Genomic DNA, 25,733 nt, shown 5'->3' with positions numbered 1-25,733 from the left:
GAGCATTTCTGCTGGGCAAGCCAGGATTACTCTGACTCCAAAAAGAAGCTTGGGGAATTCTTACTCCTGCCTCAACACAGGCCTTTAGCTGTCCCTCCTGTACTGGACATTGTAGATAATGTTTTCTCGGAATCCAGTCTGGCCCCTGACTCTTTACCTACAGCTCCCAGAAAACCTGACAGGTATTGCATAGTACCTGACTCGCACAAGATGTTCATCGTGCATACAGCTGCAGTAATCACAGATGGGTTCTCTGCAGTCAGGCGGGTCCTCGGTCGGCCGAATTCCAAAGTCTAGGTCCGGTGTTGGTTGTTGTCGCTTTCTTTCCTGACAGTGCGACAGGGGTATACAAGACACAGCCAACGCCATTTTCTCCAGTCTTTTTTGCCGCGCGGTGCCCGAAGCAGAAGCAGTTCGCAAGTGCCGGTCGGCCAGCTCCTGAATTTACGAAAAATTGGCGAAGTCTTCTTTAAAGCTAAGTACCCCGTTGGAGAAACTTTTCTTGCCTCAGACCGATGTCAGACAAAGTTAACAATTGTATTTCTTGTGGGAAGCAAATACCGCATAAGGATTTCCATTCCCTCTGCATACCTTGTTTAGGCCCAGACCACGATGTCTCGGGCTGGCGCTTTTGCGCTACTTTCAATAAACGCACTATTAAGCGTCGGGCGGAGTTCGCCCAACACTTTTTTGGTAAAGCCTTTGATTATAAAATGTCGTCTGAGACTCCGACTACCGTTTTGTCCAAAAAAACGCAAGGACAAGGACCGACACGCGAGGTCCGCGGTCTCCACCGACGCCACGCCAACACCGGCTGCACGTGGTCTGGTTCTCAGCGAGACTCCTATGCAGCCCCTGACTACCGACGACACTTCTTTGGCGGTGTCTTCTGTAACCGAGACCGCAGGTACCTCGGCCCATACCCAGACTACAACCACCGAAGCCACTGTGAGTGTTGAGCCTCCTAATGTGGACAGGTCCACTTCTACCCATGGTGTCTTTAGACCCTCATCTTCCTTTTCCATTAAGGCCTTTACTAAGTCCAAATCAGCCATGCATCCCAAGAGGCCTGTTGCACAGGGCCCATCTCCAGGCCCCATGTCTAAAAAGCAGATGCTAAAAATGGCTGAGGATTTAATTACTTTTATCAGGGGTTCCCAACCCCCTCCAGACAAGAGACCCAGAGTGGAGGAAGATTCTCCCTCTTCTGACCAGGGTTCCATTTTTTCAGAACATTCTGATGTAGAGGAACACTCGTACTCCCCTTTTGAAGATTCTGATGCAGAGCAGTCCATTCCTTCTGTATCTCCCCCAGAGGATTTTTCTTTTGGGGAAACCTTGCACACCTTGAGGGAACACTTCCATTGGGAAGGCCAAGACTTTTCTGATTCCAAGAAAAGACTTGGGGAATTTCTTTTGTTACCTCAACACAGACCTCTGGCGATATCTCCTGTCTTGGACATACTTGATGATGTTTACTCGGAGGCTTGCCTTAATCCGGATTCCTGCCTCCTGCCCCAGTCAAGCCTGATAGGAACTACAGAGTTCCTAACTCTCACCAATTTCTTTGCAAAAGCCATAATGCTGACCCTTAAACCATTTCTCAAGGCCCCAAGGGAATGAAGGCCTCTACTGCTAAGAATCCACTACCTTCCGAAAGAGAGTCTAGATCCTTAGAAAGGTGGGGAAAAAAGGTATATACCTCTGCCACCCTAGCCATGAGGGCCTTAAATTGTCAGTTCCATATGCTTAAATATCAGCAGTTTCTGTTATCACAATTAAGAAATAAAATGTCTCAACCTGAACAACCAGATTTGAAGGAGTTGCAGGATATGATGCATAGTGCAGAACAAGTGGGTAAACGCACCTTACAATGTGGCTATGATGCCTTAGAGGCCTCAAGTAGAGCTGCTGTTACAGGATCAGTCATTCGTAGACATGCCTGGCTTAGGGAACAAATCTTGCCTGATCATGTTAAAGCTAAACTACTAGATGCTCCTTTACAAAAGGATGTATTATTTGGTACTAATGCTGAGGAGATACTATGGAAAATAGAAGAAAAAGCTAAATCTATGCAAACTGTCAAAGCTTTTCTACAGGTTCAACCACCACGTTTTAGCAGAAATTGGCCTTCTAAAAACTGGTCCTTTCCAGCCACGGACAAGCCCCAAAGAGGTAGATACAGGCGCACAAGGGGCAGAGGACAATCTCAAGGATCATATAGAGGGAGACAATGGCAAACTCCAGCACCAAGAGGTGGCGAAGACAGTGCACAACAATACAGAAAACAAACCCAATGACTTCCTCCTTTTCATGCCAAGCAAGTCTCAGCTGGCAGCACCCTTGGGAGGAAAGCTGGCATTATTTACAAGAAATTGGCATATTATCACAACAGACAAATGGATCCTGGACATTATAAACAGAGGCTACAGATTTCATTTTCACACTCTTCCAAAAATGAGAGGCATGCCAAACCTGCCACACAATCAAAGGGCAGAGGCACAAATACAAATTTCAAAGCTCATGGACATGAAAGCTATTCAAGAGGTACCTACCTACTCATGAACAAGGTCAAGGTTTTTATTCCAGACTATTTCTGATACCAAGGAAAGGAACCGACTGGAGACCCATTTTGGACTTATCCATCCTAAACACATTTCTACTCGTACCAAAATTCAAGATGCTCACATTACAGCAGCTTCTTCCCATGCTGGGCAAGGAGTTTTGGCTGGTAACATTGGACCTCAAGGAGGCATACCTGCATGTCCCAATCAGACAAAGCTGCAGAAGATACCTCAGATTTCTTGCAGGTTCGATCCACTATCAATTCTCTGCATTGCCCTTTGGCTTATCTACTGCGCCCAGAGTATTCACAAAATGCCTGGCATCAGTAATTGCCTACTGCAGACTTCAAGGGATACAAATTTACCCTTATTTGGATGACTGCCTGATCCAAGCGGACAGCAAGCACATACTTCTGGAACATCTGGCTTATGTAACACAGTTATAGAATTCTCTGGGATACACAGTCAGCAAAGTGAAATCCAGGCTAACACCATCTCAGAAAATAACTTTCCTGGGTGCCAACTTGGACACAAACACCCAGATGGCCTATCGCACGCCAGAAAAACAGGGGCAACTAACTCAGTACTTCAAAATACTAGCAAATTGTACCAGGCTCACTGCAAGGAAAATCCTGCAGGCTCTGGGCTTCATGGCATCTTGCATTCTTTTAATCCCATGTGCAAAGTTGCACATGAGGAAACTTCAATGGTACCTAAAAAACCTATGGTCTCAACACAGCCACAGTTTGGAAACAATAATACCAATAATCCCATGTTTGCAAAAGGAATTTCTATGGTGGGCCCAAGCATGTCAAACAAACACAGGTCTTCCATTCTGCAAGCCTCAAGCAAATCAAGTCATCACAACAGACGCCTCAGACTACGCCTGGGGGGCGCACATGACAGACAGGTGCATTCAGGGCAAATGGTCCCAAAAGGAAAAGCACCTTCACATCAATCAAAAAGAAATGCTAGCAGTGATAAATGCAATTACAGCTTTCAAGGACCTCCTGCATCCAGGGCAATTATTGATAAGAACAGACAACACCACAGTAATGTGGTACATAAACAAACAAGGAAGAACACATTCATACCCCCTGTGCAGACTAGCCATGTCACTTTGGAACTTGGCTCTGGAATGGCAAATCGAACTTCAAGCACAGTACTTGCCAGATTTGGAAAACACGCTGGTAGACAATCTAAGCAGAATTATGACAGACCCACACGAATGGAAGTTGCATCCTCAAGTGTTTACAAAGATAATCCAAGCGTGGGGAAGGCCAGACATAGATCTCTTCGCCTCCCACAGGAATCATCAATTGGAAAAGTTCTGTTCAAGGACCTTTTATCCAAAGGCCTGGAGAGTGGACGCCCTTTCTTTCAGTTGGGCAGCATGGACAGTTTACGCTTTCCCACCTTTGCCTCTTCTGCCCAAGGTGCTCTTGAAAGCAAGAGCAGACAGACCGAAGATGATACTGATTGCTCCAGATTGGCCAAGACAACACTGGTACCCACTCCTGAGGAGCCTAACGCATACTCCTCCCTGGTCCCTACCTCTAATGCCTCTTCTACGGACTCAGCACAGCGACAAAACTCTTCACAGTCAGCTGAAAACACTCAATCTCGCTGCATGGAAAATTCCTTAACACCACAACAGACCCTACTCCCCAAAGAGGTACAGGACGTCATTCTGGAGGCCAGAAGGCCATCTACTAGAAAGGCTTACTCCGCAAAATGGAAACTGTTTTGCTCTTGGAATGAGAAAAAAGGCCAGGATCCTAGAAAACTGAATTTGCCTCAGATATTACAGTATCTTGCTGAGCTGTTGAACAGTGGACTTTCATTTTCCTCCATAAAAATTCATGCCTCAGCCATTTCTGCAGAATTCAACACTGATCCACCCTTATTCTCTCACCCACCAGTTCCTCAGAGGGGCTAAGAATATAAGACCTCCAAGGAAACGACCAATACCAGCCTGGGATCTTAATTACATTCTAGAAAAATTAACATTGCCTCCCTGTGAACCAGCTGCCTCTACAGGTTTGCAATATTTGTCCTGGAAAACAGCTTTCCTTCTGGCCATTACCTCAGCTCGTAGGGTTTCGGAACTACAAGCCCTCATGGGTGTGCAGCCCTTTCTCATCTTCCATCAGGACAGGGTTTCCCTTCGAACCAACCCGTCATTTATGCCTAAAGTGGTATCCAGGGTAGCTTTAAATCAAGCCATACACTTGCCTACCTTTTACCCCAATCCTCAAAATAAAGGGGAAAGGCTGCTACGCTCCTTAGACATCCATAGACAGCTACGTTATTATTTGGACAGAACAAAGCCTTTCAGGAAATCAGAACAACTTTTTGTGTCCTATGCTGTAGGAGCTCAAGGGAAGCCAGTTACCAAACAGACAATTTCAAAATGGATAGGCCACTGCATACGGTTTTGTTACTCCTTTCATGGAAAATCTGTCCCTACAGGCATCAGATCCCACTCCAACAGGGCCACAGCTACCTCTACAGCCTTCCTCAGAGGAGTTCCTACCAAAGATATTTTGGAGGCAGCCACTTGGAGTTCTGTGCATACCTTCACCAAACACTACCACCTGCCTTTATACTCCAAGACTAGAGCAGGCTTTGCCACTGCTGTGTTGCAGGGCATTCTGGCTCATCCCAGTTCCACCTAGTGCCTACCACCCTGTGCGTAGCTTTGGGATTCCACCCATATGTGATTACTGCAGCTGTATGCACGATGAACATAGCACAGTTTTGTATCTACCATAAATGTAGATGTTAGAGTGCTAATACAGCTGCAGTATAGGTTTCCCTCCCTCCTTCCCCTCTTGGTAAAGGCCTAGGGGCTAACCCCTCCTCATACAACCTGATTGGGTTATCCTTCTATGGTATATTTGCTTGCAACTACTGATTTTTGATTATATTGCATTGCATGAATATATATATATATATATATATATATATATATATATATATATAATTTATGTATTGCCTTCCTTCTGGGGGCACCTGACATCCGAGGCAAGAAAGACTGAAGAAAATGGCGTCGGCTGTGTCTTGTATACCCCTGTCGCACTGACGTCAGGAAAGAAAGCGACAACAACCAACCCCAGACCTAGACTTTGGAATTCAGCCAACCGAGGACCCGCCTGACGGCAGAGAACCCATCTGTGATTACTGCAGCTGTATTAGCACTCGAACATCTACATTTATGGTAGGTACAAAACTGTACTTTCCTCTTTAAGAACCCTTCTGCAGATCCTGAGACCATTTCACAGGGACCCAAAGGCATTAAGGCTACTATCGCCAAAAACCCTACCCCCTCTGATAGAGATTCCAGGGCCCTGGATAGATGGGGTAAGAAGGTATACACTTCTGCAACTTTGGCCATTAGGGCCTTAAACTGCCAGTTTCATATTAGCAGCATATTATTGGATTGCTTAAACAGAAAATGTTGATTCCTGACTCTGCTGAAAATAAAGAAATACAGGATTTAATGCATTCTGCTGAGCAGGTTGGAAAGCATATTTTGCAATGTGGTTTTTGATTCATTAGAGGCATCTTGCAGGGCTGCTGTCACTGGGTCTGTACTCAGAAGGCATGCTTGGCTTAAGGAGCAACCCTTGCCAGTTCATGTTAAAGCTAAATTACTGGATGCTACCTTAAACCAAGACCGCCTGTTTGGTAACAAAGCAGAAGTAGTACTTAAAAAGATGGAGGAAAAAGCTTAATCCATGCAAACTGTTAGATTTCCTGCAAGTACAGCCACCCAGATTTAGTAGGCATTAGCCTACTAAGAATTGGTCATTTCCCGCCTCTTCCAGGCTTTCTCAGTCCAAACCCAGAACCAGCAGAACATCCAAGCTTCAGTCCCAAGGTACTCACAGGCCTAAGCAGGGGGGGCTTCCACTTCCAAAGCTGAGAGTAGTAAGACACCCCCCATGGTAAACTGTTATAATGACTTAACTTTAAAACTTCCAAGCCCTGCTCAACTGACTGTTCCTTTAGGAGGAACGATCGCTCTGCATGCAAAAAACTGGCAACTCATTACCCAAGACAAATGGGTTTTAAATAGTTTCCCAAGGATACAGATTTCACTTTCATTCCTTACCCAACCCCGAATGGTTGGCCAGACCTACCCCCAAACCAGTGGGCAGAGGCTCCAAAGCAAGTCCTCTTTCTTCTAAGCATCAGAGCTTTTCAGCCTGTCCCCGAAGAAGAATGGGGGCAAGGTTTCTACTCAAGACTTTTTCTGGTACCCTGAAAAGACAATTCCTGGCGTCCTATCCTGGACCAGTCTATCCGAAACACTTTTTTGGATATCCCAAAATTCAAAATGCTAACTCTGCATCAGCTGCTCCCCATGCTTGGAAAAAATGCCTGGCTGGCAACATTGGATTTAAAGGAAGCCTAACTGCACATCCCAATAAGGGAATCTTGCAGAAGATACCTACGCTTCAGAGCAGGCTACATGTACTATCAGTTCTCTGCGGTTTACTATTTATTCGAATGGAAAAACATTTTCCATTCAAATAAATGAATGGTAATACCAAAAAAAAAAAAAATAACTTGCACAATGTCGAAGCAAATGCTCGACTCATTTGACTCGACATTGTTGTTGAAACCACCATGTGATGGCCCTATAGGAGCTGATGTAAATCAAACTCCTATACAGCTATCACATTTTTGCTGGGGGACAAGCCCCCCTGCACCCCCACACCCCCCCTACTTATATATTCTAACTCCGAGATCGCACTACAGTGGGGATGTGGATGAATTTCCACTCCCCACTGTACCGCGATCTCCATGCAGATAGTCAATTTCCAGTTGTGCATTCGCATTAGTAGAGTCGACTATCTGGTGCAAAAGTGCTTGTGCGTTCGACATTTTGTTTTTCGGCAAATTGCTGCCGATAGAATGTCATTTGCACAAACTATAGTAAACCGTTCTCTGCACTGCCCTTTGGCTTATCTACTGCTCCCAGGGTATTCACAAAGTGCCTAGCTCCAGTCATTGCATTTTGCAGGCAAAGAAATATTCAAATATACCCATACCTGGACGATTGTCTAATTTAGGCAGAAAGCCAGGACATACTATTAAGTCATCTAGCATTTGTAAAGAAATTGCTAACTTCGCTGGGGTGCACCATAAATGAAAACAAATCTCATCTAGTACCCTGCCAACAAGTTGTATTCCTGGCAGCAAGCTTGAACACAACTTCCCAGATGGCCTACCTCACGCCAGAGAAATAAGTTCATTTGACAACCTACTTCAAACTACTGGCCACAAAGACCCAGCTTTCTGCAAAGAAAATACTGTAAGCTTTGGGGTTCATGGCCTCTTGCATTTTAATTCCATATGCAAGACTGCATATGAGGAAACTACAGTGGTATCTAAAAAGCCTATTATGTCAACGTTTTCAGGACCTAGAATCAATGATTCCTGTCATACCTTGTCTAAAGATAAGAGTTCCTTTGGTGGGCAGAGGCCTGTCACCTAAACAAGGGACTGCCATTTACTCTATCCCCTGCCGCCCAAACCCTAACAACAGACTCCTCAGACTATACATGGGGGGCTCACTTGGCAGGGCGGTGTATTCAGGGCAAATGGAACCAAAGTCAAATGCACCTGCATATCAATCAAAAAGAAATGTTAGCTGTACAGAATGCTCTGACAGGACCACATTCTTCCAGGGCAATTATTGGTAAAGACGGACAACACCATGGTTATGTGGTACATAAGCAAGCAGGGGGGAACCCATTCATACCCTCTCTGCAGACTAACCATGGCTCTGTGAAACACAGCCTTGAGCTACCAAGTGGAACTAGCTCAGTTCCTGCCAGGTAAGCTAAATATATTGGCCGATGACCTAACAGAAATCTCATGGACCCACACAAGTGGAAACTGGAACCAAAGATATTCAACATGTTAAGAAACAAATGGGAGAGCCCAGAGATGGACCTGTTTGCCTCCCCTCAGAACTACCAATTGAACAAATTCTATATAAGGACTCCCCACAGACAGGCTTGGAAAATGGATGCCCTGTCCTTCACCTGGAAAAATCTTTCAGTTTATGCCTTTCCCCTTCTGCCTCTCCTCTCCAAAGTGCTACTAAAGATCCAACAGGACAAAACAAGGACCATACTGATTGCACCAGACTGGCCATGCCAACATTGGTTACCCCCTCTTGTGCAGTATGTCACTGCTGGGACCGTGGCTCTTGCTTAGACCCTTGCCCCTGCTGTCCCAGCAGGAGGGCCAGATTCTGCACCCACAGCTTCAAACCCTGAACCTTTCAGCTTGGCTAATTACCTGATCTCTCAGTTACCATCCCTCAGTAAGCAAGTGGTGGATGTCATTCTGGAGGCAAGGAGGCCTAGTACTAGAAAATCCTATGCTGAAAAATGGAAAAGATTCTGTTCCTGGAGCCAGACTCTGGTTGGGCACAACAGTGCCCAATTTACTTCATATTCTTCAATACTTAACTAAGATGCTTCATAAGCGCCTTTCCTTTTCTTCCATCAGAAATCAAGCCTCTGCCATTTCAGTACATTATAATACAGAGCCACCCCTCTTCTCTCATCCACTGCTGAAGCAATTCGTCAGAGGGTCCAAAAACCTAAGACCACCCAGGAGAGCCCCTATTCCAGTCTGGGACCTTAACTTTGTATTGGAAAAACTCACTCTGCCTCCCTTTGAGCCAGCTCCAAATACAGAGTTGAAATTCCTTTCTTGGAAAACAGCCTTCTAGCCATCACTTCAGCAAGAAGAGTGTCTGAATTACAGGCCCTCATGGCAGTGGAGCCTTTCATCATCTTTCATGCAGACAGGGTATCCCTCAGGACCAATCCTTCATTTATGCCCAAGGTGGTATCCAGTGTGGCCCTTAATCAGTCCATTCATTTGCAAACCTTCTTTTCTAATCCACAGAACAAAGGGGAACGAATGCTGCACTCCTTGGACATGCACGGACAACTTGGACAGAACTAAACCTCTCAGGAAATCTGAACAGCTGCTGGTTGCATTTGCAGCAGGGGCAGAGGGGGAGGCCATTTCTAAGCAAATCATTTCTAAGTGGATAGGCCATTGCATTCATTTCTGCTATAAGCACCATGGAAAACCTACCCCACAGGGGATAAGACCTCATTTCACCAGGGCTGCATCTACCTCTACAGCCTTTCTCAGAGGTGTCCCTACCAGGGGCATCCTAGAAGCTGCTACCTGGAGTTCTGTACATACCTTCACCAAGCATTACCACTTGCCAATTTTTTCTAAATCCAGGGCTGGCTTTGCCACTGCAATGTTGCAGGGCCTTATAGCTGGTCGTAATGCTATATATTTGCCTCCTCCCTTCCTTAGCTTTGAGAATCTACCCAACTGTGATGATTGCAGCACTGAAACACAAAGAACATAGTACAGTTGTGTACACTTACCACAAATGTAGATGTTAGAGTGTATTCACTGTTGCAGTCCTGGTTACCCTCCCTCCAGCCCCGACTTCTATTGACTATACCTCTATTCTTGTTTACTATGCTTAAAGATTTCTGGTGTATTTGTTTTGTTGTTGGAGGTGTAACCTTGTATATAATTGCTGCCCTTTATGGGGGCACCTGACATCTGGGGCAAGAAAAACTGATAAAATGGCGTCTGCTGCATGCTTTATACCCCTGACTATGTCATGGAAGATGAGATGGCAACCGACGCAGGACCCAAGACTTTGTTAATCAGGCCGACTGAGGGCTACCAGCAAGCAGATAACCCAAATGTGATGACTGCAACAGTGAATACACTTGAACATCTACATTTATGGTAAGTGTACACAACTGTACTTTTCTACACCTGCACCACTCCTGGATAATGTAACGTAACTACACAACACCCACAATTTTTCCGTGAAGTCTGATATTCAAACAGCACACTGCCTTACAGGCATATTGATTAGTGACTTGCTACCCTCCCATTGGAAGTCTTTCAAAGGTCAGAACTCCTCCCACTGCCTGTCATGTGACAATGAAGGGTAAGTCACCTGGCAGGAAGAGGGCAGCCCTTCACACTCGCATACAGGAACCATTCGGTTTTCTTGGTCCACAGTCAGAGAAAGATCTCTTCAGATGCCCCCCTCCTGCTTATTTAAGCTGCAGAACTGTGATAAGAAACTCCTTTTGCCCCCCCCCCCCTCCAGCCCAACACACCTTTTCTATCAGTGCTCGACTATATTTTTCTGATAATTTGCTTATTTCTTGTTAAAAAAAAGTCTACCTTGAATTCTCTAAGAGGTATGTCGCCTTGGTGAACGAATTTCTGAAAATTCTTGAACTGATCATGTCCATGATTCTCATGATTTCACTGGCTCGTCTTCACATCAGGAAAATTCAATAGTATGTCTGAAACTTTTGGACCCAGCATGTGCAGTCCCTGGAATCCCAGTTGCAAGTGCTGCCCTTCATCAGGTAAGAGCTACAGTGGTGGAGAGAACAGGTGATTGTCAATCCAGAGCTTCGTTTCCCTCCTCCAGTGCCATACCAGTACAATGTCTAGATGGATTTGTCCAACTTCGGCTGGGAAGTTGTCAATGAGGATGAAAGTGCAAGCCACTTGGGGCCCAGTGAAACATAGAAACACATCAAGGTAAACGAGGTGATGGCAGGGATTTGCACCTAGAAAGTCTTTCACCACCACTTTTGGACTCCAGGTCCTCTTCTAGTGGTTACAGACAACACCCCAGTGATGTGCTACCTCAACAAATGTGCCAGTTGGCATGGACAACCTGGAAGCTGGCTTGTCAGTATTCTCAGACTTTTCAGGCATCGTACGTCTCTCAGAACAGAAAATTGTGGCAGACTGAGCAGAACCTGGGCAGACCTGCATGAGTGAAAGATCAGTGTTCCAGGATCTAGTTCAGATGTGAGTAATGCCTCTAATAGATTTGTTCCTCTCCTTCCAAAACAGAGAGCTGGAGGAATTCTGTTCCAGGCATAATTATAGCCAGGCTCAGAGGGCAGATGCATTCCTATTCCCTTGGATGGGAATGTTCCTGTACATGTTTGCACCTTGTCCACTAAATCACAAAGTATTTCTGAAAGTTCAGAGAAATGCCAGATTACTGTAGTGAACCCCATATTGACCCATGCAACCTTGGTTCTCCCTGTTAATGGTATTGGCCCAAGGGTAATTACCACAAACGTCCTGACATGGTGGATCTACTCACACAGGCTCAGGGTCAACTGGTGCACCCTGAACTGGAAAAACTACAGTTAACTAATCTATGAACCTATTCTTAACAGCTTGGATGAGTCGGTCTTGACTCTGTTCATGCATGTGTTTTAGGAGGAAGTGTAGCAGGAGTTAAATGAGAGAGAACCTGTTACTGGAAAATCTTGTGTTTATAAATGGTTGAGGTTTTCTAAGTGGTACCCAAATGGAAACAGAGGGTGCATTTGAGGTTAATATTCCTCTGGTCTTGAAATATTTGTGAACTTCTTCAGGAGGGCCTATCTTATATGTCCATTAAAGTGCATTTAAGGGGCATCTCTGCTTGTCTGCCAATGGATCACCCTCTTTCCTTTTCTCTTTTGGTAAAGCAGTTTATGAAAGGAGTGCTGCATATGAGACCCCCTTGCAATCAAATTCATTCTTCTTGGCACCTAAATTATGTTCTTGAAAAGTTGACCTTTTACACCTTTTGAACCGGCAGCTCAAGCTGATCTCAAGTTCTTAACAAATGTAGAAAACTGCTTTGCTTATTGCTCTGACATCAATTTCTGAGCTGCAAACTCTCCTACTGGGACAACCTTATCTGATTTTCCCAGGTATAAGGTTGTATTATGCACTAATCTTTTATGCCGAAAGTGGTGTCAGAGTTCATTCCAAGTCTGTTAATCCCCCTGTGTTTATCTAGACCCTAAGAGTATTTTTCATACCTTGGATGTGTATCAGCAACTCTGGTACAACCTTGACAGAACAAAACCCATTAGGAAAGCCAAAAGGCTGTTTATTTCCTTTTATGGGACAGAGAAAGATTAGTCTGTATGCAAACCACTGCATGTTGGTTTTCCTCTGGTATTTTGTTACACCCACTACGGCGAGGCAAATCCAGGCAAGGTAAAGGCACATTCGACCAGGGCCTTTTCCTCTTCAGTGGCTTACTGGAAAGGAGTAGGCCCGAAGTATTCTAGAGGCAACAGTTTGGTCTTCTGTCCATACTTTCACAGAGCACTACAAATTAGATGCTTTTTCTAGATCCATAGCAGGCTTTGTGAAGACTGTTCTTCAGGGGATCCTGGATCTGTATCCTTCCCCCTTCCAGGTTGGGTAAGCTTTGGGAATCTACCTATATGCCAGTAAGGCAGTATGTTAAACCTAGTATAGGTCAGTAAGTTCCACTTAGCTATAACAGCAGACATTCGTAGAACGCATTGCCTTACTGACAGTATACACCCACCATCCCCCTATTTTGTTGGGTATATAGTTGATTGTTGACGTTTCTGTTTTTCATTCAGCAACCTTTTTGTTGGTGCATATATGTATGTGGGAATGTGTGTTTGGTTTGGAACATTAGGTGTTATCACATGGAAACAAGCTTTGCTGTTTCTGTTGGACATTTGAAAACTGAATGGGTCGTGTCTGTGTGTGAAGAGCTGTCCTAGTCCTGCCAGGTGATTGGCCCTTCAGTCTTAAATGACAGGAGTGGGAGGAGTTCTGAGCTACGACAAACTGTCATAGGGAGGGTAACAGAGCACTACTAACCATATGCCAGTAATGCAGTGTGTTCTGTGAATATGTACAGTTGCAGGAAAATGAAACTTGCGCAGCTGCATATATTCTCCTTCAACAATTGCCCTTCAGTCTCCCTCTGCCCTTGTTGCACTCTGCTAACCTCCTCTTCCTTATCTTGGCTGTCCTTACCCCACTATCAGTTCCATATCTTTACTTCTACCCACCATGTTGTGTTACACTCTACTGGTTTTCTTTCCCTGCTATCTCTCTTTAGCCTTACCCCCTTCACTCACAACACACCATGATACACTCCCTTATCTTTGTCTCTGACTACCTCTATGAATAATCTTGAAATCTGTCTCATCCTTACTATATTTCAACTGCTACCCTACTAAACTACTGCTGTTTCATAAAGTCTGTTTACCCCACCTATCGTCTTAACACAAGTACTGCTATAACTGCATCATTTCTGTATAGTAATATACGTAACCTAACAACTTCACTGTGCTTAAGTCTACTACCTGTGTTTATACAAAGTATAAAATGCACAATTCACTTCAACAAAATCAAAATTGTTTCTAATTGAATCTGTTATAATCTCTAACTTTATTAAATTTCTCTGACATCTTTGTGTCCATGTGGAGCTTTTCTCCCCTGGCCTCTGCTGAAAAAGGGTCTAATCTCAGTTGGAGTTTCCCAGTCAGCATGGATAGATAGAAAAAAACTGAATGGAGTAAATAACCAAGAGCACTGCAGCAAAAATAAAATCCAACCGGTGCAGTGCTCTGGGTTATTTACTCCATTCAGCTTTTTCTGGTTTGAATATTTTCATTTTTCTTAGTTTGTTTGAAAAGGATAGATAGATAATGTCATTCTTTTGCCAGCTTTTTTTTTCACTGTGATGTCATTCTAACCAACTCTATCATGTAGCCCTAAATCTCTCAGATCTGCTTGATCAGAAATGATCAAGTTATTCTTCCTGCAAAGCACAATGGTAATGTCCTATCACCCCCCCCATGTCTTGTGGGACAGCCCTTTCAAAGCACACAATAAAATGACCTAGAATAAGGCACAGCGATGATCCCAAATATGTTAGGGGAGGTGGTGCATTTCACTGCCTTCTAATGAATAATGTCCAGAGAAGCAGAGTACCCCAAATTGAATAATAGTGTGTGTGTGTGTCTCACTCACATGCATCCAGTCATCCACAGACAAGCCCACACACACTTGATTCCTCTCAAGGAGACATTCACCCCCATGTACCCACATGGATGCTTCAAAACATACACACACTGTACACATCCCCTACTTATTTCCTTTACAGTGACCACCTAGATGCAGACACTTACACACGTGCATACACACACACACACACGCACACACGCACACGTGGCTTTGCAGTACTTGCCTGTACCATGATTACCTCCATAGGAATGAATGGGCGACTGCAGTAAAAAGATGGAGTCTGCTTTTCTTCCTAGAGTAAAATTTAATTCAGAATTGCTCTGCCAAATTAATGGGGAGCCGTGGACATTTTTGCAGTAGAACACATGGCTAATTAGCCTGTTTCATTATAGGAGGTGAGCACTTCCCATTCTCCGTAACATACATTGCTACAGATGACCAATACCTGCTGACCTAACTGACATGCAGCCTGTGCTGTTAAAGAAGATTAGCACCTCTTAGCTGACTTGTAACCTGTGCTGTTATGGGAGATGAGCACCTCTACTATCTGCTGTGGAACATGTGTTACAGGAGATGTACACCTCCCTTCCTGGGTCACATGTACACCACACATTGTTACAGGAGGTGAATGTCTCACTCCTTGATAATAAGCATTGTTACAGGAGATGCGCACCTCCCTTCCTGGATCACATGTACATGTCACACATTGTTACAGGAGGCGAATACCTCACTCCTTGAAAATAAGCATTGTTACAGGAGATGCACACTTCCCTTACTGGATCACATGTATACCTCACACATTGTTACAGGAGGTGAATGCCTCACTCCTTGATAATAAGCATTGTTACAGGAGATGCACACCTCCCTTACTGGATCACATGTACACATCACACATTGTTACAGGAGGTGAATACCTCACTCCTTGATAATAAGCATTGTTACAGGAGATGCGCACCTCCCTTCCTGGATCACATGTACACATCACACATTGTTACAGGAGGTGAATACCTCACTCCTTGATAATTAGCATTGTTACAGGAGATGCGCACTTCCCTTACTGGATCACATGTACACATCACACATTGTTACAGGAGGTGCGCACCTCCCTTACTGGATCACATGTACACCTCACGCATTTATAGGAGGTGAGCATCTCCCTTCCTACCTGATATGCGACCTGGGCTCTTAAGGGAAGTTATTTCCTCGTTTCCTAGCGGACATGGAATTTGTGCTGTTACAGGAAGGAAACACCTTTCCTCCATGCCTAAATGCAATTAGTGCTGCTATGAAGAGGGCAGTGAGTAGCTTTGCTCCTACAGAAGTTTGAATTCCACCCTTTCTAGTTAGTATAGAACCTGTTCTGTTGCAAGAGGTGAGCTCGACCATTCATAGTTGACCCTCTGCATATGTTGGTGCAGCACCTGAGCCCTGCTCTTCATAACTGCCACAGATCTCCGTGCTTTTGCATGACACAAGTCCAGCATCGTCTTGGAGCCTTCACTAAAGTAAGCGCTAATGTCACCTTGCATTCTGCTGTGGAGCCTGTTCTGAAACACCATTTTCATGATACCAGTTTGCTCAGCTGCAGATCCTCTGCTAATGCTTTTGTGGGGGGGGGGGGGCTAGGATACAGCAGGTGAATTATAATGAGAAGTGGAGGTATGGCAGCTTGTTTTAAATGAGCACACATGATGAGACCAAGACATTCTTTCTGTACTTGCAAGATTCTGAGTAATCCTGCTAGGTGGGTGGATTTGTGTGATGAGGGAGATTTTTCTGAGCTATGATGCAGACTCCAAATTGCCTAGACATGGTAAGGCCTTGCTGTGTTTAATTATGGTGGCTGCCAAAAAAGCAGTTACTAAAAAATGGAAATCAAAATGTAAACCAATTGATATAGTACAACTGGAATTGAGATATTTAGAAAAGGGTAGGAGCAAACTACATAGGAAAACATGGGATTTGTGGGAACGATACATACAGGAGAGGAATGAGGTTTAAAAGAAGGCAGGAGTTAAATGAGCTATGTAATGTGTGGAGTAATCCAAAAGCCAGATCGCTTGGTTTCCTTTTCCGACATTAGTATTCTGTTACTAAAAAGGTATTTCGTTATTTTTATGACAGTCATTGAAATAGTGAGATTTATGTTTCAGCACTAATTTTAATGGTAAATCATGCTTTGCCTTTTAGACATACATCAAAGTCAGCAGATGTGGTGATACTGGGCGGGGATTTGAACATGCACCCCAGCGATCTTGGGTGCAGACTGCTGTGCAGCTACACTGGCCTTAAGGATGCATTCTGTGAGGCGGAGTCATTTGAGGTCAGTAAAATTACAAAAAACTTACTTAAGTGATCGAAGTTTGTGTTGTCTGGTTCATAAGATTCGGGTTGTAGCATAGTCATTGTGAGTGTGTGTGTGTATGAGTGTGAGATAGTTTCCAAGAAAATGCATCGTTGAGAGGTTCTGTCAGTGTAAAAAAGTAAAAATATACAAAAAAGTTTAAAACCATAGTTAAGATTTTTTTCATGTCTGCTGTTCATACCCAATCTCATTTCACTGCACTGTCAGTACTTGGGCCCTGTCACCTGACACCTGGCCCCTTTACTGGAAAGTAAGCTCTGTCCTTTTCCATTGTTCAGTAGGGTATTGGTGGGGGGATCCTTGTGCATCCTGTGTATTATTGGTAGGTAAGTAGTCACTGTGCATTATATTTATCACTAGTAGATGGGTAGTCACTGTGCAGTTTATTGGTAGATGAGTAGTCACTGTGCATTGTATTTATCACTGGTAGATGGGTAGTCACAGTGCATTGTATTTATCACTGGTAGATAGGTAGTCACTGTGCATAGGTAGTCCTTGTGCAGTATATTTATTGTTGGTAGATATGTAGCCTTGTGCATTGTATTTATCACTTGTAGATGGGTAGTCACTGTGCATTGTATGTATCATTGGCAGATGGGTAGTCACTGTGCATTGTATTTATCACTGGCAGATGGGTAGTCACTGTGCATTGTATTTATCACTGGCAGATGGGTAGTCACTGTGCATTGTATTTATCACTGGTAGATGGGTAGTCACTGTTCATTGCATTTATCACTGGTAGATGGGTAGTCACTGTGCAGTTTATTGGTAGATGGGTAGTCACTGTGCATTGTATTTATCACTTGTAGATGGGTAGTCACTGTGCACTGTATCACTGGTAGATGGGTAGTCACTGTGCACTGTATTTATCACTGGTAGATGGGTAGTCACTGTGCATTGTATTTATCACTGGTAGATGGGTAGTCACCGTGCAGTTTGTTATTGGTAGATGGGTAGTCACTGTGCATTGTATTTATCACTGGTAGATAGGTAGTCACTGTGCATTGTATTTATCATTGGTAGATGAGTAGTCACTGTGCATTGTATTTATCACTGGTAGATGAGTAGTCACTGTGCATTGTATTTATCACTGGTAGAATGGTAGTCACTGTGCATTGTATTTATCACTGGTAGATGGGTAGTCACTGTGCAGTTTATTTGTAGATGAGTAGTCACTGTGCATTGTATTTATCACTGGTAGATGAGTAGTCACTGTGCATTGTATTTATCACTGGTAGATGAGTAGTCACTGTGCATTGTATTTATCACTAGTAGATGGGTAGTCACTGTGCATACTGTGCATTATATTTATCACTGGTAGATGAGTAGTCACTGAGCATTGTATTTATCACTGGTAGATGGGTAGTCACTGTGCATTGTGTTTAGCACTGGTAGATGAGTAGTCGCTGTGCATTGTATATATCACTGGCAGATGGGTAGTCACTGTGCATTGTATTTATCACTGGCAGATGGGTAGTCACTGTGCATTGTATTTATCACTGGTAGATGGGTAGTCACTGTGCAGTTTGTTATTGGTAGATGGGTAGTCGCTGTATGGGTAGTCGCTGTGCATTGTATTTATTGCTGGTAGATGGGTAGTCACTGTGGATTGTATTTATCACTGGCAGATGGGTAGTCACTGTGCATTGTATTTATCACTGGTAGATGGGTAGTCACTGTGCATTGTATTTATCACTGGTAGATGGGTAGTCACTGTGCAGTTTATTGGTAGATGGGTAGTCACTGTGCAGTTTGTTATTGGTAGATGGGTAGTCACTGTGCATTGTATTTATCACTGGTAGATGGGTAGTCACTGTGCATTGTATTTATCACTGGTAGGTGGGTAGTCACTGTGCAGTTTGTTATTGGTAGATGAGTAGTCACTGTGCATTGTATTTATCACTAGTAGATGAGTAGTTACTGTGCATTATATTTATCACTAGTAGATGGGTAGTCACTGTGCATTGTATTTATCACTGGTAGATTGGTAGTCACTGTGCATTGTATTTATCACTGGTAGATGGATAGTCACTGTGCATTGTGTTTATCACTGGTAGATAGGTAGTCACTGTGCATTGTATTTATCATTGGTAGATGGGTAGTCACTGCATTGTGTTTATCACTGGTAGATGTGTAGTCACTGTGCATTGTGTTTATCACTGGTAGATAGGTAGTCACTGTGCATTGTATTTATCATTGGTAGATGGGTAGTCACTGCATTGTGTTTACCACTGGCAGATGGGTAGTCACTGTGCATTGTATTTATCACTGGTAGATGGGTAGTCACTGCGTTGTGTTTATCACTGGTAGATGGGTAGTCACTGTGCATTGTATTTATCACTGGTAGATGGGTAGTCACTGCATTGTGTTTATCACTGGTAGATGGGTAGTCACTGTGCATTGTGTTTATCGCTGGTAGATAGGTAGTCACTGTGCATTGTATTTATCACTGGTAGGTGGGTAGTCACTGTGCAGTTTGTTATTGGTAGATGAGTAGTCACTGTGCATTGTATTTATCACTAGTAGATGAGTAGTTACTGTGCATTATATTTATCACTAGTAGATGGGTAGTCACTGTGCATTGCATTTATCACTGGTAGATGTGTAATCACTGTGCATTGTATTTATCACTGGTAGATGGGTAGTCACTGTGCATTGTATTTATCACTGGTAGGTGGGTAGTCACTGTGCAGTTTGTTATTGGTTGATGAGTAGTCACTGTGCATTGTATTTATCACTAGTAGATGAGTAGTTACTGTGCATTATATTTATCACTAGTAGATGGGTAGTCACTGTGCATTGTATTTATCACTGGTAGATGTGTAGTCACTGTTCATTGCATTTATCACTGGTAGATGGGTAGTCACCGTGCAGTTTATTGGTAGATGGGTAGTCACTGTGCATTGTATTTATCACCTGTAGATGGGTAGTCACTGTGCACTGTATTTATCACTGGTAGATGGGTAGTCACTGTGCATTGTATTTGTCACTGGTAGATGGGTAGTCACTGTGCACTGTATTTATCACTGGTAGATGGGTAGTCACTGTGCATTGTATTTGTCACTGGTAGATGGGTAGTCACTGTGCATTGTATTTATCACTGGTAGATGGGTAGTCACCGTGCAGTTTGTTATTGGTAGATGGGTAGTCACTGTGCATTGTATTTATCACTGGTAGATAGGTAGTCACTGTGCATTGTATTTATCATTGGTAGATGAGTAGTCACTGTGCATTGTATTTATCACTGGTAGATGAGTAGTCGCTGTGCATTGTATTTATCACTGGTAGAATGGTAGTCACTGTGCATTGTATTTATCACTGGTAGATGGGTAATCTCTGTGCTGTTTATTGGTAGACGAGTAGTCACTGTGCATTGTATTTATCACTGGTAGATGAGTAGTCACTGTGCATTGTATTTATCACTAGTAGATGGGTAGTCACTGTGCATACTGTGCATTATATTTATCACTGGTAGATGAGTAGTCACTGTGCATTGTATTTATCACTGGTAGATGGGTAGTCGCTGTGCATTGTATTTATCACTGGCAGATGGGTAGTCACTGTGCATTGTATTTATCACTGGCAGATGGGTAGTCACTGTGCATTGTATTTATCACTGGTAGATGGGTAGTCACTGTGCAGTTTGTTATTGGTAGATGGGTAGTCACTGTATGGGTAGTCGCTGTGCATTGTATTTATTGCTGGTAGATGGGTAGTCACTGTGGATTGTATTTATCACTGGCAGATGGGTAGTCACTGTGCATTGTATTTATCACTGGTGGATGGGTAGTCACTGTGCATTGTATTTATCACTGGTAGATGGGTAGTCACTGTGCATTGTATTTATCATTGGTAGATGGGTAGTCACTGCATTGTGTTTATCACTGGCAGATGGGTAGTCACTGCATTGTGTTTATCACTGGTAGATGGGTAGTCACTGTGCATTGTATTTATCACTGGTAGATGGGTAGTCACTGTGCATTGTATTTATCACTGGTAGATGGGTAGTCACTGTGCATTATATTTATCACTGGTAGATGGGTAGTCACTGTGCAGTTTATTGGTAGATGGGTAGTCACTGTGCAGTTTGTTATTGGTAGATGGGTAGTCACTGTGCATTATATGTATCACTAGTAGATGGGTAGTCACTGTGCATTATATGTATCACTAATAGATGGGTAGTCACTGTGCATTGTATTTATCACTGGTAGATTGGTAGTCACTGTGCATTGTATTTATCACTGGTAGATGGGTAGTCACTGTGCATTTTATTTATCACTGGTAGGTGGGTAGTCACTGTGCAGTTTGTTATTGGTAGATGAGTAGTCACTGTGCATTGTATTTATCACTAGTAGATGGGTAGTCACTGTGCATTGTATTTATCACTGGTAGATTGGTAGTCACGGTGCATTGTATTTATCACTGGTAGATGGGTAGTCACTGTGCATTGTGTTTATCACTGGTAGATAGGTAGTCACTGTGCATTGTATTTATCATTGGTAGATGGGTAGTCACTGCATTGTGTTTATCACTGGTAGATGGGTAGTCACTGTGCATTGTGTTTATCACTGGTAGATGGGTAGTCACTGTGCATTGTGTTTATCACTGGTAGATAGGTAGTCACTGTGCATTGTATTTATCATTGGTAGATGGGTAGTCACTGCATTGTGTTTATCACTGGCAGATGGGTAGTCACTGTGCATTGTATTTATCACTGGTAGATGGGTAGTCACTGCATTGTGTTTATCACTGGTAGATGGGTAGTCACTGTGCATTGTATTTATCACTGGTAGATGGGTAGTCACTGCATTGTGTTTATCACTGGTAGATGGGTAGTCACTGTGCATTGTGTTTATCACTGGTAGATAGGTAGTCACTGTGCATTGTATTTATCACTGGTAGTTGGGTAGTCACTGTGCAGTTTGTTATTGGTAGATGAGTAGTCACTGTGCATTGTATTTATCACTAGTAGATGAGTAGTTACTGTGCATTATATTTATCACTAGTAGATGGGTAGTCACTGTGCATTGTATTTATCATTGGTAGATGTGTAGTCACTGTGCATTGTATTTATCACTGGTAGATGGGTAGTCACTGTGCATTGTATTTATCACTGGTAGATGGGTAGTCACTGTGCATTGTATTTATCACTGGTAGATGGGTAGTCACTGTGCAGTTTATTGGTAGATGGGTAGTCACTGTGCAGTTTGTTATTGGTAGATGGTAGTCACTGTGCATTTTATTTATCACTGGTAGATGGGTAGTCACTGTGCAGTTTGTTATTGGTAGATGGGTAGTCGCTGTGCATTGTATTTATCGCTGATAGATGGGTAGTCACTGTGCATTGTATTTATCACTGGCAGATGGGTAGTCACTGTGCATTGTATTTATCACTGGTAGATGGGTAGTCACTGTGCATTGTATTTATCACTGGTAGATTGGTAGTCACTGTGCATTGTATTTATCACTGGTAGATGGGTAGTCACTGTGCATTGTATTTATCACTGGTAGATGGGTACTGTGCATTGTATTTATCACTGGTAGATGGGTAGTCACTGTGCATTGTATTTATCACTGGTAGGTGGGTAGTCACTGTGCAGTTTGTTATTGGTAGATGAGTAGTCACTGTGCATTGTATTTATCACTAGTAGATGGGTAGTCACTGTGCATTGTATTTATCACTGGTAGATGGGTAGTCACTGTGCATTGTGTTTATCACTGGTAGATGGGTAGTCACTGTCCATTGTATTTATCACTGGTAGATGGGTAGTCACTGCATTGTGTTTATCACTGGTAGATGGGTAGTCACTGTGCATTGTGTTTATCACTGGTAGATGGGTAGTCACTGTCCATTGTATTTATCACTGGTAGATGGGTAGTCACTGCATTGTGTTTATCACTGGTAGATGGGTAGTCACTGTGCATTGTGTTTATCACTGGTAGATAGGTAGTCACTGTGCATTGTATTTATCATTGGTAGATGGGTAGTCACTGCATTGTGTTTATCACTGGTAGATGGGTAGTCACTGTGCATTGTATTTATCACTGGTAGATGGGTAGTCACCGTGCATTGTATTTATCTCTGGTAGATGGGTAGTCACCGTGCATTGTATTTATCACTGGTAGATGGGTAGTCACTGTGCATTGTATTTATCACTGGTAGATGGGTAGTCACTGTGCATTGTATTTATCACTGGTAGATGGGTAAGTCACTGTGCAGTTTGTTATTGGTAGATGAGTAGTCACTGTGCAGTTTATTGGTAGATGGGTAGTCACTGTGCAGTTTGTTATTGGTAGATGGGTAGTCGCTCTGCATTGTATTTATCACTGGTAGATGGGTAGTCACTGTGCATTGTATTTATCACTGGCAGATGGGTAGTCACTGTGCATTGTATTTATCACTGGTAGACGGGTAGTCACTGTGCATTGTATTTATCACTGGTAGATGGGTAGTCACTGTGCATTGTATTTATCACTGGTAGATGGGTAGTCACTGTGCATTGTATTTATCACTGGTAGGTGGGTAGTCACTGTGCAGTTTGTTATTGGTAGATGAGTAGTCACTGTGCATTGTATTTATCACTAGTAGATGAGTAGTCACTGTGCATTATATTTATCACTAGTAGATGGGTAGTCACTGTGCATTGTATTTATCACTGGTAGATGGGTAGTCACTGTGCATTGTATTTATCACTGGTAGATGGGTAGTCACTGTGCATTGTATTTATCACTGGTTGATGGGTAGTCACTGTGCATTATATTTATCACTGGTAGATGGGTAGCCACTGTGCAGTGTATTGGTAGATGGGTAGTCGCTGTGCATTGTATTTATCACTTGTAGATGGGTATTCACTGTGCACTGTATTTATCACTGGTAGATGGGTAGTCACTGTGTATTGTATTTATCACTGGTAGATGGGTAGTCACTGTGCATTGTGTTTATCACTGGTAGATAGGTAGTCACTATGCATTGTATTTATCATTGGTAGATGGGTAGTCACTGCATTGTGTTTATCACTGGTAGATGGGTAGTCACTGTGCATTGTATTTATCACTGGTAGATGGGTAGTCACTGCATTGTGTTTATCACTGGTAGATGGGTAGTCACTGTGCATTGTGTTTATCACTGGTAGATAGGTAGTCACTGTGCATTGTATTTATCATTGGTAGATGGGTAGTCACTGTGCATTGTGTTTATCACTGGTAGATGGGTAGTCACCGTGCATTGTATTTATCACTGGTAGATGGGTAGTCACCATGCATTGTATTTATCACTGGTAGATGGGTAGTCACCGTGCATTGTATTTATCACTGGTAGATGTGTAGTCACTGTGCATTGTATTTATTACTGGTAGATGAGTAGTCACTGTGCATTATATTTATCACCGGTAGATGGGTAGTCACTGTGCAGTTTATTGGTAGATGGGTTGTCACTGTGCATTGTATTTATCACTGGTAGATGTGTAGTCACTGTGCAGTTTGTTATTGGTAGATGAGTAGTCACTGTGGATTGTATTTATCACTGGTAGATGAGTAGTTACTGTGCATTATATTTATCACTAGTAGATGAGTAGTCACTGTGCATTGTATTTATCACTGGTAGATTGGTAGTCACTGTGCATTGTATTTATCACTGGTAGAGGGGTAGTTACTGCATTGTGTTTATCACTGGTAGATGGGTAGTCACTGTGCATTGTGTTTATCACTGGTAGATAGGTAGTCACTGTGCATTGTATTTATCACTGGTAGATGAGTAGTCACTGTGCATTGTATTTATCACTGGTAGATGAGTAGTTACTGTGCATTATATTTATCACTAGTAGATAGGTAGTCACTGTGCATTGTATTTATCACTGGTAGATGGGTAGTCACTGCATTGTGTTTATCACTGGTAGATGGGTAGTCGCTGTGCATTGTATTTATCGCTGGTAGGTAGGTAGTCACTGTGCATTGTTTTTATCACTGGTAGATGGGTAGTCACTGTGCATTGTATTTATTACTGGTAGATGGGTGTCACTGTGCATTGTATTTATCACTGGTAGATGGGTGTCACTGTGCATTGTGTTTATCACTGGTAGATGGGTAGTCACTGTGCATTGTATTTATCACTGGTAGATGGGTAGTCACTGTGCATTGTATTTATCACTGGTAGATGGGTACTCACTGTGCATTATATTTATCACTGGTGGATAGCTAGTCCATGCATATTTTATTGGTAGGTAGTTATTATGCATTTTATTTGGTCCTCTCTAAATATAATTACACCCCAGCCATACCAACGAAGAGTCCATTACCAGTGTGTTCAACTCTCATTTTGTCCATTCAGTTCTATCCCTAATCAGTGACCATCTGACTTCCATCTTTTCTTGAAAGCAACATGTCTTAGTTTTCAGCCCATCCCAACAGCAACCATACAAACATTACCAGCCAAACTAAAAGCAAAAACCTCAGCTGCTGATAAACAGAGTTCCTCCAAAACAGGTGCAGAAGTTCTAGCCTTCTCTGTCTCTATTCTAATCAAACGGTCAGCAACTGAAAAATATATCCCATCCATCTGGAAAAAAATCCATTATTATAACCCTTCACAAAGGAGGTACTTCAACAGAGTTAACAAACTGTAAACCTATTGCTATCCTATCACCCCTCTCTAAAATCCTCAAGAAATGTATTCACTCTCTGCTTATGAAACATATAACCAAACAGAGACTCATGTCCAACACCCAGCATGGTTTCAGGCCCAACAGCAGTCCTATTACTGCCCTCCTCAACTTCACCAACATAGTAAAGCAATACAAAAATGAGAGCAACCTTGTTTCTTCATTTCTCCTTCACCTTTATAAAGCATTTGACTGTGTCCAACCAAAAGCTCCTCTCTGAACTTGCAGCACTAGGTCTCA

At 43.0% G+C, this 25,733-nt stretch overlaps 1 protein-coding gene across 2 annotated transcripts in view; it reads left to right on the top strand.

Annotated features, from left to right (window-relative positions):
* SMPD2 (sphingomyelin phosphodiesterase 2) overlaps positions 1-25,733 on the top strand; it is a 423,565-nt gene that overhangs the window by 119,809 nt on the left and 278,023 nt on the right. For both annotated transcript variants that reach the window (XM_044076594.1, XM_044076593.1), the window contains one exon: positions 16,662-16,794. In XM_044076594.1, coding sequence (XP_043932529.1) covers positions 16,662-16,794 — 133 coding nt within the window. The remainder of the gene's footprint in view (positions 1-16,661; positions 16,795-25,733) is intronic.

The sequence above is a fragment of the Protopterus annectens genome, chromosome 7.part0 (genome assembly GCF_019279795.1).
Source record: "Protopterus annectens isolate FY-2018-M chromosome 7.part0, PAN1.0, whole genome shotgun sequence".
In the NCBI taxonomy this organism is placed as follows: domain Eukaryota; kingdom Metazoa; phylum Chordata; order Ceratodontiformes; family Protopteridae; genus Protopterus; species Protopterus annectens.
This window is presented reverse-complemented; position numbering and strand designations above follow the sequence as displayed.